At 45.0% G+C, this 21,173-nt stretch overlaps 1 protein-coding gene across 1 annotated transcript in view; it reads left to right on the top strand.

Annotated features, from left to right (window-relative positions):
* The window catches only part of CIITA (class II major histocompatibility complex transactivator), a gene marked incomplete at its 3' end in the record, with an annotated part of 58,939 nt that overhangs the window by 10,990 nt on the left and 26,776 nt on the right, over positions 1-21,173 (top strand). Inside the window, exons 2-4 of the mRNA XM_044303353.1 lie at positions 15,045-15,143; positions 16,363-16,413; positions 17,141-17,170. Of these exons, the coding sequence (XP_044159288.1) occupies positions 15,045-15,143; positions 16,363-16,413; positions 17,141-17,170 (180 nt within the window). The remainder of the gene's footprint in view (positions 1-15,044; positions 15,144-16,362; positions 16,414-17,140; positions 17,171-21,173) is intronic.

Raw genomic sequence — 21,173 nt, 5'->3', positions numbered from 1 at the left:
ATTGTATCTCTATTTTCCATTAAATCTTGTGCAACACCTAAAGGGTTAAAAACGTATGTAAAATCAGTTTTAAATACCTTGAGGGGTGTAGTTTCTTAGATGGGGTCACTTTTACGGAGTTTCTACTCTAGGGTTGCATCAGGGGGCTTCAAATGGGACATGGTGTAAATAAACCAGTCCAGCAAAACCTGCCTTCCAAAAACCATATGGCGCACCTTTCACTCTACGCCCCGCTGTGTGGCTGTACAGTAGTTTACGGCCACATATGGGGTGATTCTGTAAACGGCAGAGTCAGGGCAATAAAGATACAGTCTTGTTTGGCTGTTAAACCTTGCTTTGTTAGTGGAAAAAATTGGTTAAAATGGAAAATTAGGAAAAAAAATGAAATTCTCAAATTTCATTCCCATTTGCCAATAACTCTTGTGCAACACCTAAAGGGTTAACGAAGTTTGTAAAATCAGTTTTGAATACCTTGAGGGGTGCAGTTTATAGAATGGGGTAATTTTTGGGCGGTTTCTATTATGTAAGCCTCGCAAAGTGACTTCAGAGCTCACGCTGTGAGAACGGGTCGGAAGCCCGCTCCGTAAGAGGAGTGAGTGGAGCGCCATCGATTGTAAGTGGTGCAACCACCCCCGATAAACGGCACCTAAAAACAGAGTTCACTGCAGTAAGGATAATCTCTGAACCTCTCCGGTTCCAACAATTGGTAAATCGGCATACAAGTATATGGACATTGTTGAGTGGTTTAACTGAATGTTTCTTGCAGTCACAGTATAGCCGTAAGGTCCTATTCATCTGTTTGGAGTACTCCAGCTTGTATAGGTTTGTGCGTGAGCTCCGCACTATCTACATTGTTTACCTTCTCGCTGTTGCATCTGCAACGGTGAGCAGGTGTAATTACACCTAACCGTCCCATTCATTTCAATGGGATGGATCGTTCCCATACACTTGTATAGGAGCGATCCGTACAATTGAAATGAATGGGACGGCTTGGGTGTAATTACACCTGCTCACCGCTGCAGATGCAACGGCGAGCAGATAAACAATGAAGAGGAGGCGGCACTGGCACGGCGCGCGCCTTCTCTTCAAACAGCTGATTGGCAGGGGTGCCGGGTGTCGGACCCCTCCGATCTGATATTGATGGATAGGTCATCAATAAATAAAACTTGGACAACCCCTTTAATTGGGAAACTGTAATTCAAAAGGTCATACTTTTGACTTTTGTTTGCCCCTCTTTATGTCTCAATATGTTTCATTTTTTTTGAAGGACAGAATGCCATAACATACCACGCTATGGGGCAAATTTATTAAGACTGGCGGTGGGTCCGCGGAGGTTATGAAGAGGTGCAGGCCTCTCATAACTTCAGCGGATCCTCCACCAGTTCTAAATGTAAGACAGCTTCTGAGACATTTTAGACCTTTTTCTACGCCCACAATTTTAGACCTGGCGTGAGCAGGGATAAGTCGCAGAAGGTCTGTCTTACTCTTAGATAACCCCTTTAAACGTATCCATTATTTTCTATTGATGGCTTTAATTCTTAAAATCTTTGAAACTATAAAAGTTTCAACAAAAAAGGGATACTTAAAAAAAACGTTGTCAAACATTTACCTTAAAAAACCTATAAAGCTAATCATAAAATTGCATGAGTTTGTATACGTTTTTTTTTACATATGTCTAAAGGCTACTTTCACACTAGCGTTCGGGCGGATCCGTTCTGAACGGATCCGCTCATAATAATGCAGACGGAGGCTCCGTTCAGAACGGATCCGTCTGCATTAAAATTGCAAAAAAAAAGCTAAGTGTGAAAATAGCCTCGGACGGATCCGTCCAGACTTTCAATGTAAAGTCAATGGGGGACGGATCCGCTTGAAGATTGAGCCACATTGTGGCATCTTCAAACGGATCCGTCCCCATTGACTTACATTGTAAGTCTGGACGGATCCGCACGCCTCCGCACGGCCAGGCGGACACCCGAACGCTGCAAGCAGCGTTCAGCTGTCCGCCTGTCCGTGCGGAGGCGAGCGGAGGCTGAACGCCGCCAGACTGATGCAGTCTGAGCGGATCCGCTCCATTCAGACTGCATCAGGGCTGGACGGCTGCGTTCGGGTCCGCTCGTGAGCCCCTTCAAACGGAGCTCACGAGCGGACCGACGAACGCTAGTGTGAAAGTAATTGTTAAATGTACTGTAAAATTGAGACATCAACAGTCTCTCAGACGAGTAGCTCTGTATTAGGTGTAAAAATAGACCAAATACTAGTGAAGTGTTACAGACACATCCTTGCGCCTCCCCTGGGACTCTCAATATTTCAACTTTTTAGTTTATTATGTGCATCTATAGTTCAGACCTCTGCCAAAATCTCCATTCTAAGCTGGCTCCATTGCAAGACAAATCTGACTCAAAGTATTGAATGCAGAAAAAAATTTGTTTCGTCAGTATATTGATCAAAAGGGGATTTGGGAAATTTCCCGGGTGTGTATTGGAGCATGACCAAGTATGTGTTATCAGGAAAAGGGGAAAATCTCCTAAAAGTAATGCAGCTGCCATTATTATCATATGGTCCTGTCTTCAGACAATCAATTAACATATACGATGGGCTTGCCGGACTGACGCTGACACTTGTACTTAACAGTGGCGCAACTTTTGAGCAGTCCTTGAATTGGGGTCAAGGGACTCAAATCTGTAGAAGGGCTCACCAAGTCAGGTTGCATGATAGTGACTGACGGGTACCAGCCCTTACTACTGGTCCCCTATAAGTCTCTGAGAGGCTACGCACTACCACAGCCTGCCCCGCCAAAATGCCACATGCTGGACTTCACTAGTCACTTTGTATAGTAATTATACTCTTTGCCACTACAATACTACCTTTCACAGAAGTCCAACAACCCTCGGCAGTGTGCATTTATTCAGTGCAACATTGGAGCACAACCCTAGGCCACAGGGTGACAAACAGAGTTCTCGTCCGAGTCCTTTTGAAAAGGGGTGCCTTCTCTATAAGGCTACATGCTGAGGACCGTGCCGCGGATCCGCAAAAAATGGAAGCTGCCCGCGTGCCTTCCACAATTTGCATTACGGAACGGACGGCCTATTGTAGAAATGCCTATTCTTGTCTGCAAAACGGACAAGAATAGAACATGCTGTCCGCATCTTTTGCGGCCCCATTGAAGTGAATGGGTCCGCATCCGAGCCGCCTAAACTGTGGCTCGGTTGCGGACCCGAAAAACGGTTGTGTGCATGAGGCCTAAGAGACCGCCCAATGTACTTTGCAACTGCAGTAGCTTAACTCTTGAACAGAGCAATACTTGGAGAACAAAGGGGGAATTTATTATTCCCTCAACGCCAGTTTTTTTTTTGCATAAAAAGTCGCAAACACAGTGTCTGCAACTTTTTTAACCACACTTGCTTAAAATTTTTTGTGCAAGTGGCATTTCTCCGGCATCCTCACCACTTTCCTAAAAAAAGGACATGGCAGCGTTTTGGTGTCCGCCTGACGATGCAGAGGCAAACGGATCCGTCCTGACACACAATGTAAGTCAATAGGGACTGATCCGTTTTCACTGACACAATCTGACACAATAGAAAACCCATCCGTCCCCCATTGACTTTCAGGCTGGGTTCAGACCTGAGCGTTTTACAGCGCGTTCCTACGCGCTGTAAAACGCTCAACAGGCAAGAACCAATGATTCCCTATGGGAATGGTTCTCATCTGAGCGTTTTACAGTGCGTACGATCGCGCTGTAAAACGCCCGACGCCCCAAGAAGTACATGAGCTTCTTTGGGGCGTCTTGTCGCGCGTTCCCATACATAGACTTTAGCGGGAACGCGCGACAATGGGCGTTCGCTTGTCTCTGTATGCACGATTGCAAACGCCCGTACAATCGCGCATACAGAGCGCTCCATCGCGAACGCTCAGGTCTGAACCCAGCGTCAATGGTGTTCAAGACAGATCCGTTTTGGCTATGTTACAGATAATACAAATGGATCCGTTCTGAACGAATGCAGATGGTTGTTTTATCTGAACGGAAGCATTTGTGCAGATCCATGACAGATCCGCACCAAACGCGAGTGTGAAAGTAGCCTAAGGCCTCATGCACACGACCGTTGTGTGCATCCGTGGCCGTTGTGCCGTTTTCCGTTTTTTTTCGCGGACCCATTGACTTTCAATGGGTCCGTGGAAAAATCGGAAAATGCACCGTTTTGCAGCCGAGGCCGTGATCCGTGTATCCTGTCCGTCAAAAAAATATGACCTGTCCTATTTTTTTGACGGACAACGGTTCACGGACCCATTCAAGTCAATGGGTCCGTGAAAGAACACGGATGCACACAAGATTGGCATCCGTGTCCGTGATCCGTGGCCGTAGGTTGCTTTCATACAGACGGATCCGAAGATCCGTCTGCATAAAAGCTTTTTCTGATCTAAGTTTTCACTTCGTGAAAACTCATTTCCGACAGTATATTCTAACACAGAAGCGTTCCCATGGTGATGGGGACGCTTCTAGTTAGAATACACTGCAAACTTTGTACAAGACTGCCCCCTGCTGCCTGGCAGCACCCGATCTCTTACAGGGGGATATGATAGCACAATTAATCCCTTCAGGTGCGGCACCTAAAGGGGTTAATTGTACTATCATATTCCCCTGTAAGAGATCAGGGCTGCCAGGCAGCAGGGGGCGGCCCCCCCCCTCCCCAGTTTGAATATCGTTGGTGGCACAGTGTGCACCCACCATCGCCCCCCCCCCTCCCTCCCTCTATTGTAATAAATCGTTGGTGGCACAGTGTGCCCCCACCATCGCCCCCCCCTCCCTCTCTCTATTGTATTAAATCGTTGGTGGCACAGTGTGCCCCCACCATCGCCCCCCCTCCCTCTATTGTATTAAATCGTTGGTGGCACAGTGTGCCAACCACCATCGCCCCCCCCCCTCCCTCTATAGCAGTAACATTGGTGGCAGTGTGCGGTCTCCCATTCCCCCCCCCCCATCATTGGTGGCAGCGGAGTTCCGATCGGAGTCCCAGTTTAATCGCTGGGGCTCCGATCGGTAACCATGGCAACCAGGAAGCTACTGCAGCCCTGGTTGCCATGGTTACTTAGCAATAGTACAACAGTAGAAGATTCATACTTACCTGCTTGCTGCTGCGATGTCTGTGAACGGCCGGGAGCTCCTCCTACTGGTAAGTGACAGTTCTTTAGCAATGCGCCGCACAGACCTTTCACTTACCAGTAGGAGGAGCTCCCGGCCGGACACAGACATCGCAGCAGCAAGCAGGTAAGTATGAATCTTCTACTGTTGTACTATTGCTAAGTAACCATGGCAACCAGGGATGCAGTAGAGGGAGGGAGGGGGGGCGATGGTGGGCGCACACTGTGCCACCAACGATTTATTACAATAGAGGGAGGGAGGGGGGGCGATGGTGGGCGCACACTGTGCCACCAACGATTTATTACAATAGAGGGAGGGAGGGGGGGCGATGGTGGGCGCACACTGTGCCACCAACGATATTCAAACTGGGGAGGGGGGAAGCTGCCCCCTGCTGCCTGGCAGCCCTGATCTCTTACAGGGGAATATGATAGTACAATTAACCCCTTTAGGTGCCGCACCTGAAGGGGTTAATTGTGCTATCATATCCCCCTGTAAGAGATCGGGTGCTGCCAGGCAGCAGGGGGCAGTCTTGTACAAAGTTTGTAGTGTATTCTAACCTGAAGCGTCCCCATCACCATGGGAACGCCTCTGTGTTAGAATATACTGTCGGATCTGAGGTTCACGAAGTAGCTCATATCCGACAGTATATTCTAACATAGAGGCGTTCCCATGGTGATGGGGACGCTTCAAGTTAAAATATACCATCGGATTGGAGAAAACTCCAATCCGATGGTATAAAAGAACTCCAGACTTTACATTGAAAGTCAATGGGGACGGATCCGTTTGAAATGGCACCATATTGTGTCAACATCAAACGGATCCGTCCCCATTGACTTGCATTGTAATTCAGGACGGATCCGTTTGGCTCCGCACGGCCAGGTGGACACCAAAACGACTTTTTTTTCATGTCCGTGGATCCTCCAAAAATCAAGGAAGACCCACGGACGAAAAAACGGTCACGGATCACGGACCCACGGACCCCGTTTTTGCGGACCGTGAAAAAAAACTGTTGTGTGCATGAGGCCTAAGAAAGAGCAGATAAAATGTATGAAATATGGAAAACCGTAGCCATATGTTCCCATAAAAATGACAATTTTTATTGAATACAATTAGAATAATGATCAATAGTTTAAAAATAAATAATAAAAATATGAAGATTCACCAATATATCCTACGACCAGGTAACATACATTTAATAGTGCGTTCGTCGAGTAATTGGATCATTTGTGCAGACACCTAAATCGTTGTTTGCCGGCAGCAGATGGTGCTGTCTAATCAATGATTCTGTATTGGGGTTGAGAGATGGCATTAGTAATCGCTTCTCCCCATACTGTGGAGGAGATCGCTGCATGTAACTGTAGTGGTCTCCTCCTCTGACGAGCAAGCGATTGTCTGGAAGGTAAGCTTCGTTCCTGACAATCGCCTGCTTAATTGTCCCGTCTAAAGGGACCTTTAACCTCTGTAGTTAAATAGATCTGTATTGTAGCTCAGTGCTGTGCTAATCTAGAGATATTTCCAGATAATTGCTGAATTGGATTAGTGGCACACTAATGCTCCCACTGAGTAAATAATTCAAAGATCCGAGTATACAACAAAAAGAAACTGCAAAGCTAATAGAGGGAGCTCACCGACAGATGAAAATACTGTATCACGAGGTGAAAGTTAATGCAAAACGCGTTGTGCTAACTACGTAGTTACATAGTTGATACGGTTGGCATAAGTCCATCAAGTTCAACCAAGGGATAGGTGGGGATGCGAATCCCAGAAGGAAGTGAGACTCAGATTTTTACACATTTTCATAAGCATTAATGTTGTTTACTTTAAAGAATTCATCTAAACCCTTTTTAAAACTGTCCACTGTTCCTGCTGTGACCAGTCCTGAGGAAGTCTATTCCACAGATTCACAGTTCTTACAGTAAAGCAGCGTTGACGCTTCTGGAGACTGAACTTTTTTTTTCCAGTCGGAGGCAGTGCCCCCTTGTCTTTTGAGGGCATTTTGCGTGCAACAGTTTTTCACCATTTTTTTTGTATGGCCCATTTATATATTTGTATAGGTTAATCATGTCCCCCCCTTAGACGTCTCTTCTCTAGACTAAATAAATTCAATTTTTTAAATCTTTTTTCATAACTAAGACCCTCCATGCCCCTTATCAGTTTAGTCACTCTACTCTGTACTTTTTCCAGCTGAAGAGCATCCTTTCTTCGGACTGGTGCCCAGAACTGAACTGCATATTCCAGATGAGGCCGCACCAACGCTTTGTAAAGTAGTTATATTACATACCTGCTCCGCGAGTCCATGCCTCGTTTTAATGCATGACAGTATCCTGGTGGCCTTAGAAGCTGATTGACATTGTATGCTCTAATTTAATCTACCATCCACAAGGACACCCCAATCCTTCTCTATAAGTGACTCTCCTAGTGCTACATCACCGTCCTAGGACATATGAAGCACAGAGATTATTACTACCAAAATGCATAACTTTACATTTGTCCACATTGAACCTCATTTGCCAAGTTGATGCCCAATCACTCAGTGTTCAAGTCAGCTTGTAGTATATGGACTTCTTCCATAGCCCGTACAGTTCTACATAGCTCAGTATCATCTGCAAAAATAGAAATAGTGCTATTAATCTTGTCCTCGAAGGCATTGTGAATGGGTCCGCATCCGTGATGTGGGGTGCACATGGCCAGCGGCCGTGAATTCCTGACCCGCCGTTCGCGGGCCGCAATACGGCCATGTGCATGAGGCCTACGGCTAATTTTTGGTAACAGAGGCCCACGCCTTGATGATTCTGGAGTAGGGTAAAGACAACTCCAGGTCATTACAAAAAATGTTTGGCAGACATTATCCCATGTGTTACCGCTCCCCCATCTGAGAGAGCAGATGTCTGCACGGGTGATGTATGACTAGGTTCCTGCAGCTCTGAATGTATAGAGTAAAAGGACCCTTATCATTGTAGTGTATGTCTACCGTCTCTGGGTGCAAGATGCTCTCATGCAATGAATAGGGACAAATTGTATAAACTCTGAAAAGAACATATATGATAAAAGATAAAAGTGTTGATCCTGGGAATGTGGTCTGGAGAAATATTCATACATCTGAGAATGTTTGTTTTTTGTGTGTTTTTCTCATTTTATTGTACATAAGTGAATATTGTGTCCATGGTTTTTAAATAAAAGATTGAGAACTCCAGCTTGTCTTCACTGTAATTCTAAAATAGGGGCTTCATAAATGTGGTAAAAAATAAAAAAATACAGTAAATACATTGATAAATCTTTCCCATTGTTTTCTCCCACTTTCATTATAAGATTATTCCCATCCTATCTTTTAATGGCTGAGGTTGGAATAATAAAAATTTAAATCACCCCCCTTTCCACATAATTAAAATAAAAACAAGCAAAAAAAAACATCATAGGCATCACCGCTTCACAAAATACCCAAACTGTTAAAATATAAACATATTTATCCTGTACGGTGAACACCATAACGAAAAAAATTAATACGGTAATAATTGATTGATTTACCATTTTTCATTGCTTTACCCCCAAGAAGTTAATAAAGCGTGATCAAAAAGTCATACGCATTCCCAAATAAAAACTACAGATCTCCCTGCAAAAAAAATTGCCCTCACGCAGCTCCGGAGACATAACTATAAAAAAGGAGGTAAAAAAATATGGTGATGAAAGGAAACTGCACAGGGAATGCTATAAAGCTTCCCTCTCCATTGTATGCAATATTAAATGGTGCCATTAGAAAGTACAACTTAAAAATAAAGACTTCATACGGCTATGCGATTGGAAAAATTAAAAAAAGTTATGGATCCGGGAAGGCAGGGAGTGAAAAACAAACGCAAAAATGGAAAGTCCTCAGAGGCTGAAAGGGTTAAAGGGATTCTGTCACCTCCCCTAAGCCAAAAAACGATTTTAAAGCAGCCATGAAGCACAGCTTACCTGGATTAGGCTGTGCTCTTTTATTTTGTAATCCGTCCAGCAGTTACTCCAAAAAACGACTTTGATTGATATGTAAATGTGTCCTGAAGGTGCCCAGAGGGGCGTTTTGTTCTTCTTAGAGAGCCCAGTACCGCCCCTCTTACAGTGCCCAGCCCGCCTTCCTTGTACTGTCTAACCGCCGCCCCCAGCCTGCCACAGCCTCTCCTCCCCCTCCCTCACGCCGAACGAACTCTCGCACAGGCGCAGTACCCACTGAGGGCTGCGCCTGTGCGATCAGCAGGAGACTGAGGACAGGAGCTTCATCCTCGTCACTGGGCATGCGCCGAGCCCAGTGACGTCCGATGCTCGCTCTTCCCTCAGTCAGCAGGGAAGTGCGAGCATCGGACGTCACTGGGCTCGGCGCATGCCCAGTGACGAAGATGAAGATGAAGCTGCTGCCCTCAGTCTCCTGCTGATCGCACAGGCGCAGCCCTCAGTGGGTACTGCGCCTGTGCGAGAGTTCGTTCGGCGTGAGGGAGGGGGAGGAGAGGCTGTGGCAGGCTGGGGGCGGCGGTTAGACAGTACAAGGAAGGCGGGCTGGGCACTGTAAGAGGGGCGGTACTGGGCTCTCTAAGAAGAACAAAACGCCCCTCTGGGCACCTTCAGGACACATTTACATATCAATCAAAGTCGTTTTTTGGAGTAACTGCTGGACGGATTACAAGATAAAAGAGCACAGCCTAATCCAGGTAAGCTGTGCTTCATGGCTGCTTTAAAATCGTTTTTTGGCTTAGGGGAGGTGACAGAATCCCTTTAAGTCGTAATGCAATGTTTTTGGATCGGAATCACTCATAAAATCCTCCATTTCTATTTACGCCTGGAACTTTATTTCACATTTTTACTGTAGTGGGTGTGTGATCCGGTAACAGGTGACTTCCTGTAAAGCACATGACATGAAGATACAAAGATACCATAGCCGAGGTAACTTCCTCCTTAAAGGAAACTTGTTCATGTACCGTGACATATGAGCAAAAATATCACAGTCTCTGGAGAGGAGTAATGACGTGGGGGCACAACACTCACTTATCCAGTGTGGCACGAGTTTAGAGCAGTCTTTGTGGTACAGTAGATGACATCCTGCAGGTGGTTACATTTCTTGCAGGCATGATGTGTTATACAGACATAATTACAGATATTGCTATAGTTATAACATACAGTATATTACTGTGCATACTAATTAATGGTATAATAATCAGAAACAATGGGGGAATTTATCAAAACTGATGTTAAAGGGACACTGACAGGCCCAAAAAGCATATTTAGGTATATATATGACAGTACAGGTCATATAAAGTGTATTAGACTCATCTAAGTATCCCCCCTGTCCACCTTATAAATACAGTAAAAAGAAGTTTTATAACCTGCTTTCATCGTGTTCAATCTGCCCAAGGGGCGGTATTACATCTCAACTTGCGCCCAGCCAGCCTCGCCACAACTGCCGTTTCAAGCGCTGCCCAGCTAATCAATATTCACTTCGCTGGGCGGCTACTCTGAAGCGCTTCTGTGCCCGACGCATGCGCATTAAGCAGAGGCTGCATCGGCCTCTGGGAATCAGACTGTGCGCAGGCGCGATGCGATCCCGGCCAGTGAGGGTGCCGGGCGCATGCGCTGAAGATGGCCGGGGACACTAGTAGCCGCCCAGCGAAGTGAATATTGATTAGCTGGGCGGCGCTTCAAACGGCAGTTGTGGCGAGGCTGGCTGGGCACAAGTTGAGATGAAACACCGCCCCTTGGGCAGATTGAACACGATGAAAGCAGGTTATAAAACTTCTTTTTACTGTATTTATAAGGTGGACAGGGGGGATACTTAGATGATTCTAATACACTTTATATGACCTGTACTGTCATATATATACCTAAATATGCTTTTTGGGCCTGTCAGTGTCCCTTTAAGGAAAACTGGCTTAGTTGCCCAGAGCAACCAATCAAATTCCACCTTTCATTTTCCAAAGGGGCTCTGAAAAATGAAAGGTGGAATCTGATTGGTTGCTATGGGCAACTAAGCCAGTTTTCCTTTACACCAGTTTTGATAAATCTCTCGCAATAATGACAGATTATCTCTTAAGTTTTTACCTTAAGACACGGACAGTGAGCCCAAACCTAGAATCCAGCACGCTTTCCCTACATACTTGCAGTGCAAGCCCTAGGTAGCAAGACCACAACTGGTCGACTTTCCCTATACTACTAAAGTGCAGAGATAGATAAATACCTAGAGACAGACTACACACAGACAGAGTTGGACATAAATGGATCAGAACCAGGGGGACAATGCATTACAAAAACGAGAGACAGAGAGTGGTTAAAATACAAGCCGACGTCAGAACCAGACGGATGCACAGTACAAATTACGAGAGACAGAGCGTGGTCAAAGGACAAGCCGAGGTCAAAAACATGAGCAATCCAAATGAATCCAAGAACCAGGAACCTAGCTAGTGATCCCAAACAAGACTATCACTGGCACTGGTATATGGCCAGGAAGGGGTTTAAATAGAGCACCGAGTCCCAGGATCAGAACCGGATACGTCCATGAATCGGCGCTCCATTAGTCAGAGCACTAGTGCACAGTAATAAAGCAGCTGAGTCAATCAGCCCACTGCTAGTCTACCAGCACACGCCTGATGCAGGGAGAAACAAAGCATTGCATCCTGTTACTAAGGACGCTGTCTCGTCATAGGGGGCATGGCTCAGCAGCCCATTTCTCCCGGAGTGGCTGTGCCGAGTATTGTGCCGCTGGAGCTCGGACAGGTAGGTTTATGACATTTTCTATACGGCTATGAGTATTTTTGTGCAATTATGGTTGTAGTAGCCCAATTAGTGGAAAAGCCAGAGCTGATGGGGGGAATTTATCATTAGGGGAGTCAGATTTGCTTGAGTCTGCATTGGAGTACTTTGCACCAAATTTATCAAATATTGCACATTGTTTGTTAAATCTGGTGCATCTCTAACCTAACCCTTTTGTCCTGAAATGGTACTCCAGTTTTTTCTACTCTACCCCCTAGTGGAATGAGTTTGCAACTTTTTAAAAAGTCTCAGTGATAAATCTGGAGTGAAACTAATAAATATAGCAATCACACCCACTTTTCAAACTTCAGAACATGTTGAAAAGATACAAAAAGTCCCAAAATTTTGCATGAGTGAGGCAAAAAGTCGCAAAGCGCCAATTTTGTTCATTTTTAAAGCCAGAATTTTGGTTTCAGAAGGCCCATTCACTTGAATGTGACTGAGCTGCAACTAGGCCAAGTGACCAATGAACGTGACGACACTGGCCTAGGAAGAGTCTGCAGCCTCTTCAAAGTATTGATTGGTGGGGGTGCTGTGGATCAGGCCCTGACCGATCAGATTCTGATGATCTATTCTGGGGATAGGCCATCAATAGTTAACTTCTGGAAACCCCCTTTAATAGCAATTTTATGTATGAATTTACATCAAATCTTCCATTCATAAGTATAAATAGCATATGGCAGAAAGAATCCAGGATATCTGTCTGCCCTGGAGTCTGCACTCAATAGACCCTTTATCTTACTCTGATAAAGTTGCCTTCTGGATCAATGAAAAAAGACAATGACAATGGTTGCATGCCTTTTCATTTCTTTGGCCACATCACATGGAGGTTTTTGTGCACAGCGCAAAGGAGAGCAGGGAAATCAAGGTGTATGGTACATGCATGTCCTCCTCTGCCGGCTGGTGCAGGTGGACGCAGGATTGAGGACACATGAGAAAAACTAGTCATCCTGGCAAATAAACATTATTTGAATTCATGTATGGTATATTGCAGATATACCTAATTTCACATGTTCAGTTTGAGATATACTGTTTTCCATGGGTAACTCCTTTAAAGGGGTATTCCCATCTTGCACATTGGGGGCATATCTGTAGGATATGCCCCTAACTTTCTGATAGGTGTGGGTCCCACTTGTGGGACCTACACCTATTCTTAGAATGGAGCCCCGCAAAGTGTATGCGCAGCCATTCATTCCTATACAGTGCTCCAGGCTAAAAAAATACCTAGTAGCCATTGGCTCCTGAACTGAAAAATTTAGGAGCCAAATCAAATTGTTAGCCGCCAAATCGAAACCGAATCAAAATTTTGGTATCGTGACAACACTACGCCGATCAGATCGGCATAGGGTTGTTTTGATACCAAAATTTTGATTCGCTTTCGTCACCATAAAAAAGTATTGTGATAATCAAGACCGCGCAAAAAAAACCAGGGTGATGGCTTGGGGTACTGCTAATGCAGTCTCAAGTTCTGATATGATATTGCCCTAAGGCCTCTTGCACACAACCATATGTATTTTGCAGTTCGCGGAATACGGATGACATCCATGTGTATTCCATATTTTGCGGAACGGAACAGCTGCCCCTTCATAGAACAGTACAATCCTTGTCCGTAATGCGGACAATAATAAGACATGTTCTATTTTTTTTTGTGGAACAGAAATACGGACATATGGAAACCGAATGCACACAGAGTAACTTCCGTTTTTTTTGGGCGGACCCATTGAAGTGAATAGTTCCGCAAAAAAAAGGAGCGTACACGGAAAGAAAATACGTTCGCGTGCAAGAGGCCTAAGGCAGTGCAGACTAAGGGCTCGTTCACACGAACGTGTGATGCCCGTTGCCATATTGCGGACCGCAATAGCAGATCCGCAATACACGGGCACCGTTCCGTGGCCATTCCGCATCAAGGATGCGGACCCATTCATTTCAATGGGTCTGCAAATTCGGAAAAGTGGAACAGTGCGGAACGGAACAATACGAAAGTACTACGGAGTGCTTTCTGGGGTTCCGTGCTTCCGCACCGTAAAAAGATAGAACTTGCTCTATCTTTTTGCGGAACGAAAGGATCGCGGACCCATTAAAGTGAATGGGTCTGCGATCCCCATGCGCCTGCCCCACGGACAGTGCCCGTGCATTGCAGCCCGCAATTTGCAGTCCACAGCACAGGCACGGGCTTCACACGTTCATGTGAACGAGCCCTAACCCTGGGTTCAGACCTGAGCGTTCTGAAACGAGCGCTCTGTATGCGCGATTGTACCGGCGTTTACAATCGCGCATACAGAGACAAGCGAACACACATTGTCGCGCGTTCCCGAAAGTCTATGTACTGGAACGCGCGACAAACGCCCAAGAAAAAGCTCAAGAACTTGTTTGAGCGTCGGGCGTTTTACAGCGCGATCGTACGCGCTGTAAAACGCCCAGGTGAGAACCATTCCCATAGGGAAGCATTGGTTTCTCCTTGTTGAGCGTTTTACAGCGCGTAGGAACGCGCTGTAAAATGCTCAGGTGTAAACTTAGGGTAAGAGTTTAGTATAGGATTTTTAATTAAGCCACATGTGTCCTTGTACAAGCACACACACGCATGGGAATATCACAGCCTGGGTGGTACGGTTTGAAATCTAGAAGTTTGATGTGGCAAGAAAAGCTATGTTTAAGGCGGTTTCGATATAATAAGTCATTTAGGTAGGGAGGCAGATTCCTTACCACAGGAGGAAGTTGTGCAATTTCTTATGTTGTGCCTGTAGCTGTTAGAATTACATGTATATATGAATGGTGTAAATAGGGCAATAAAGCGGTATTCCAACAAGCGATAGCTAAATAGGAAAACATGACAACAGATATATTTAATATGAGCAGCCCTATGTCACTTTAACCTGTTTATTACACCACAACACATTAACCTCATTTGAGCACCAGGCCAATTCTGCCCGGAAGACATGAACAATCCTAGATTTTTCTCCACAGTACAGTGGTCAAAACTTGTTTTTTAATGAATTGTTCAATATTGCTGTCGGAGGTCTTGTTTTTAGCAGGACAATTTAGTTTTTTCAGGATAAATGCAGAAAAAAAGCTGTTCCGCTGATGTTTTTGATGACGCTCATTTTATACTGTATTTTATTATCTTTATTTATTACAGTTGATGACCCATCAGTCGTGCACTCAACAGAGAGCTGTCTGAAACTGTTATACAGTGATCTCGATGTAGCATGTGCATTACAGGATGCGGATATGGAAGGTCAGTAGCAGTTTATTTAGGTATACTCAATCGCTAGTTTAATTGGATATAAGAAGGGGCGGACTGAGAACTTAAAGTGGCCCTGGAAAAGTGGTGCAGGACAAAATACTGCCACCCAAGCCATAGTATGAAACTGTATCATCGTCCTGAGGATGGCAATACGTTAATTTATGCTGAGGGCATCAGGTCTTGACATACCTGGCTGGTGACCAAAAGGGCTTGGGTGGCCGTCTGAAATTTCCGTATAGGTTTTATGGCCAGTCCGCTCATGGATATAAGCAAGACCTGCACAAAGTCTTCTTGTTATTTTCCTGCCATGTATTTTGTCATGAGTAAACTTGTGATTAATATTAGGGAACATTTTTTTTCAAGTCCAACTTCCTTGTGTCAGATTTAAATTACTGTTTGAGGACTTTAATCTTCTTCAGAGTCAAGCTTAAAAATAATGGACTTCAAAGTTTCCTCAGGAAATGTTGAAATTCATTGTAGTCACGCAGATCAGTTATGAAAGACCCCAATAACATTTTATCAGAAAATCTTTATAGGGTTTGCCTCAGTGAATTGACTTAGGCTATCATATCTCCACGATAGGATCAGGGTCAGATATCAATTCATGAAGTAGAAGTTGCTCTTAATGAAGAGGTGGTCATGTACAAGCACTGCTGCTCCATTCCAAGTCTGTGGGACTAATGGAGATAGCCGAGCACAGTGCTTAGCTCTCTCTTCCATTCAATGGAACGGGGCTGCACATGCGTGACCACTGAATCATTCCAACCCTTACAGAATTATCAGCTATGCTGTAGATAGGTTATAAATAACGTTCATGGGATAATCCCTTTCATATTATAATACAGGCAGTATGATGTCACCACTTGAGAGCTGTGAAAGGCTATCACTCACCTTCTGAACAGAGCTGTGCAGGTATTAGGACCATGTGACGGCACAGTCTTCATTATGCACCTGCCCAATGTGGTACCTGACCAGTTATTTAGGCTGTGAGTTCAATGGTGCACCCCCCATATCTGCACATCCTTCCTTCATACAGCCACCATGGTGAAGGGGATGAAGGGAACTCATCATCTCATCAGCATAAAAGAAGATACGGTTTATGTGCAACACTTATATCTTCATCACCTGCCTACCTGCACTCAATACCTAGTACACCAACCTTTGGCTGTTGTGGCTATTTTAGAGTATCTGACTTGTTTTTTATATTTAGATTTTGAAGACATAACATTAAATTTTCAAGACTGCAAAGATCTGTTCACAGGTAAGAAGACAATAAAACATCTGTTCTCTAGATCTGAAGCTAGAACATAAGCTAGGAAATTTGTTCTTCAGTAACTGTCTTTAATATGATGATGAACTGCTGAGGCAAACCATTGGATATGAGGCCCTTTGGTACCAATTCCAATGTAAAATTTATTTTTCTCTGATGTAACGGTGATTCCTGTTTTGTTTCTACTAAGTTTAAGGGAGCATCTCACAAAAAACCCAGAAACAGGGCAAGCCAATTAGACAGTCAGACTGTGGACTCTGTGGAAGTTCCCACACACAGACTGTCTATCAGGTGTTAGACCTACTCATGTTTCACTGTATGGTCAAAGTACTGAATTGATAATAGGGTCAGCAGATGTAGTGCACATGCACAACATTTTTTAACTTCCTGGGGGAAGAGCACCGATGAAGGGCAATCAACCAGATCAGATGCTGGCTTATTTAAAGGGAACCTGTCACCGGGATTTTGTGTATACTGCTGAGGACATGGGTTGCTAGATGGCCGCTAGCACATCCGCAATACCCAGTCCCCATAGCTCTGTGTGCTTTTATTGTGTAAAATCCTGGTGACCTGGTCATATAGTTTATTTTTCTTCATATTAATAGCATTGACATTGTATGGTAACAAGAAGTCCTCTCAGTTACATGGGGTGACACCTCTAGTTTTCAGCACTGAGTATGTAGATAAATGCAAAACTAATAGAGATTTTCTTTTTCAGATGATTTTGTAAGCACATTGACAACAGTGGGTGAGTATTAATATATGTTTTTAGACAGAGAGTATGATTTCTGGTAGAATGCAATTAATAAACATTAAACTGTCTATATTTGCTGTTAATAAACTAGAATGGCTTGACTTCAATGAATAGGTAGTAAAATAATTCTGACGTTTATGACAAATCATATAGTTATACAGATGCCTTTGTGTTTTTCTGCTACAATACATGTAATTGTCTGCTGACCCAAGAACTGTATGTGTCTGGGTAGAATTACTTTTGGCAAGGCTGTGGATCATGAAACCTTTTGTCATCTTGGCCTGCATGGTTCCTAGATTTCAGACAGACTAGCATGGTATGTTGTCACTGCTGAAAATGGCTGACTTTAAAGGGATAAGGAGCCCACCATACTATTAGATAATCTACATGGAACAGATGCTGTACGTAGAAAAAATAGTTACGCCAAAGTTGTTCTTAATAATTTAATGGCCTTTGTCATCTTTTACATGCCAATGTGAGCAGTATTGGGTAGATAAAACTGAGATGCAAGGTTGTTCCCAGAGGCGTTGCTAGGTTAAAACATTCGAGGCCTGGGCCTCTGATGTTTTGTCCCAGGCCCCGAATGTCCTGCCTGCCAGCTAGATGCAACTGTATTGCTGTTCTCAGGACCGCAATACAATTAAATCTAATGCACTGGAAGAGCTGAAGGACCTGTGATGACATCACAGGTCATGTGACCAGTAAAACAGGCAGTGGTTGAGAAGGACCTGCGATGATGTCACCATCATGTGACCAGTGCAGGAGTAGAGAAGTCCCCCAGCTGTAGTGAGGTCTGCTACATCAGGAGAGGTAAGTGAAGATACAGGCAAAGTAATGCTGGGCGTTGTGAGTATTTAACTGGGACTGTATGTTAGGGCTGAAGGGAGGAATGTTATTTACATGGGACTGTATGTTGATGGTGGCTGGGGAGGGGATGATGTTATTTACATGGGAATATATGTTTAAGGCGGCTGTGGGAGGGAGTGATGTTATTTACATGTGACTGTATGTTGGAGGGGGCTGGGGGAGGGAGAGATGTTATTTACATAGGTCTGTATGTTGATGGCGGCTGTGGGAGGGAGCAGTGTTATTTACATGGGACTGTATGTTGGAGGGGGCTGGGGAAGGGTGATGTTATTTACATGGGACTGTACGTCAGAGGGGGCTGGTGGAGGCAGTGATGTAATTTACATGGGACTGTATGTTGAAGGCGGCTGTGGGAGTAAGTGATGTTATTTACATGGGACTGAATGTTACAGGGGTCTGAGGGAGGGATTATGTTATTTACATAAGACTGAATTAGGGATCGACCGATATTGATTTTTTAGGGCTGATACCGATAATTTGTGAACTTTCAGGCCGATAGCCGATAATTTACACCGATATTCTGGGAATTTTCATTTTTGAAAAAAAAAAAATCCTACACAAATCTGCAGAAAATTTATGTTTGTGTATTTTTTTTTTGTAAATCTTTCTTTTTTATTCATACTTAATATTTTGGTGTTTTATTTTAATTTTTGTAACTTTTTGTTTTTACTAACTTTTAGCCCCCTTAGGGACTAGAACCCTTGTCCTATTCACCCTGATAGAGATCTATCAGGGTGAATAGGAGCTCGCACTGTCTCTGCTGCTCTGTGCTTTGTGCACACAGCAGCATGGATCTTACTATGACAGCCAGGGCTTCAATAGCGTCCTGGCTGCCATGGTAACCGATCGGAGCCCCAGCATTACACTGCTGGGGCTCCGATCGGAGGAGCAGGGGAGAGGGGATCCTGTGGAGGGGTGCACTGCGCCACCAATGTTTTTAATACTGGGGTGGGGGTGGGGGCGCACTGCGCCACCAATGCTTAATACTGGGGGAACTTGGGAGGTGCGCACTGCGCCACCAATGTCTAATACTGGGGTTGGGGGGGGGGGCGCACTGCGCCACCAATGCTTAATACTGGGCGGGCTTGGGGGGGGAGGGGGGTGCGCACTGCGCCACCAATGTCTAATACTAGGGTTGGGGAGAACTGCGCCACCAATGTCTAATACTAGGGTTGGGGAGAACTGCGCCACCAATGTCTAATACTGGGCTTGGGGGGGGCGCACTGTGCCACCAATGAAGATTAATCTCTCATTTATTCATATACAGGAGGCGGGAGCTGGCTGCAGTATCACATAGCCGGCTCCCAACCTCTATGACAAGTAGCTGCGATCCGCGGCACCTGAGGGGTTAACTGCCATGGATCGCAGCTATTGCTCATAGAGGTCGGGAGCCGGCTATGTGATTCTGCAGCCAGGTCCCGCCTCCTGTATATGAATAAATGAGAGATTAATCTTCATTGGTGGCGCAGTGGCCACAGCCCCTCCTCTTGTCCTTTGTCCTTTCATTGGCGGCAGCAGCACAGGGGGAGGAGACACTGCTTCCTTCTCCCCTGTGCTGCTAAGGGGAACACGGAGAGCGCTGTCAGCAGCGCGATCTGTGTTCCCCATACTCTATCGGAATATCGGCAAAATAGATACCGATAGCGGTCAAAATCCTCAATATCGGCCGATAATATCAGTAAAACCGATAATCGGTCGATCCCTAGACTGAATGTTGAGGGGGCAATGTTATTTACATGGCACTGTATGTTGAAGGTGCAGAACCTACAAAAAGTGTACTGCTCTCAAAGTACCAGTACAAAAATATTTTATTAAGATCACAATAATACATATATAAAAGACTGTCATGCACCACTCTGACGATGTGCGGAGGTCGGCCAGGATAGCAGCACGAGTTTAGTAGTTGTTTTGGTGCCGTGCTGGATCCGCCTCTCATCAGGTGCACTGGGTGGAGTCATTAGTTTAAATGGCCTCCAGATAAGTGCTCTGAGCGGATTATACTGATCATTGTGGTCTGGGAAGCTTGGAGGGAAGGTTGGCTGTCAGTTCCTGCTCTCAAAGATAAGTGTAATTTCTTGTTTGGTTGTTTGTGTCATCTATCCCATCCTGGTTCTGTGCGAGCAGGCTGCTCCTATTTCCCCACTTCACCATCTCAGGGAGTTCAGGGTTTTGTCAGCCCAGGCTGTAGGACACAGCACACCTACCTTCAAGGTCTGCATGTGGGCTAAGCAGTGCAGGGAAAGAGGTCAGGGATAAGCTAGGAGGTGACCCTTCCCCTGTCTCTCGTCCAGAGCCTGGTTGGTGCGTAATCTGTTATACTGAGTGCACGTCCGCCGTGACATTGACGTTGTCACTTAAAAAGAAGGTAGCAGAAAAGAACACCATCCTAGTGGGACACAGGCTACATAGTATACTATAGTATAAAGACTTGTTATTTAACATACAGTATATTAAATGGGGATAAGTCTCGTATTTTACATCAGTATGTACATAAAAAACTGAAATCTGCAGAGTATTCACAGCAGTACTATGAAAACAGTGTGAGGCTATATATATATATATATATATATATATATATATATACTGCCCATAAAACCAGGGACGAGAATGTGAAAACTGCCCCAAGGGCCAAGATATCAGGGAACCTGCTGGAAGGACTTACCCAGGAGAGCTCAGTGTACCCAAACCAGGATGGTGCTACCCCGACACGTGTTTCGGCGTGCCTTCGTCAGCAAGAAGCAGGATAACAGTGTGGGGACTCCAGGTTGGGGGATGATGATGGAGGAGACGTCACCTGGGAGGCTCTGGGTGTGAGAGGTATGTGCTGCTGTATAGCAAGTACAGCAATATGCGGTGTGTGGGGGGAGGGGGGCAGCTGACTTAGGGAACTGGGACATATTCATTGGGGCTAGGGCCCAGGATCTTTTGAGATCCTAGCAACGCCCCTGGTCGTTCCCATCAGGACAAGTTTTTGTTATAATTACTTTACCAAGTGTTACCTTTAGCAAGTCTTACCTGAAACAGTTGGGGAAGGTACGGCATGATCAGGCTAGATATAAGGTGCACTCTTATGACTGATGACTGTGTTCATGTAATACTCATGCTCTGTGACTTGGGACTTCACATCAAA

This window comes from Bufo gargarizans, chromosome 8, assembly GCF_014858855.1.
Source record: "Bufo gargarizans isolate SCDJY-AF-19 chromosome 8, ASM1485885v1, whole genome shotgun sequence".
NCBI classification, from domain to species: Eukaryota; Metazoa; Chordata; class Amphibia; order Anura; family Bufonidae; genus Bufo; species Bufo gargarizans.
Note: the sequence above shows the minus strand (reverse complement) of the source record. Positions and strands in the feature narration are given on the sequence as shown.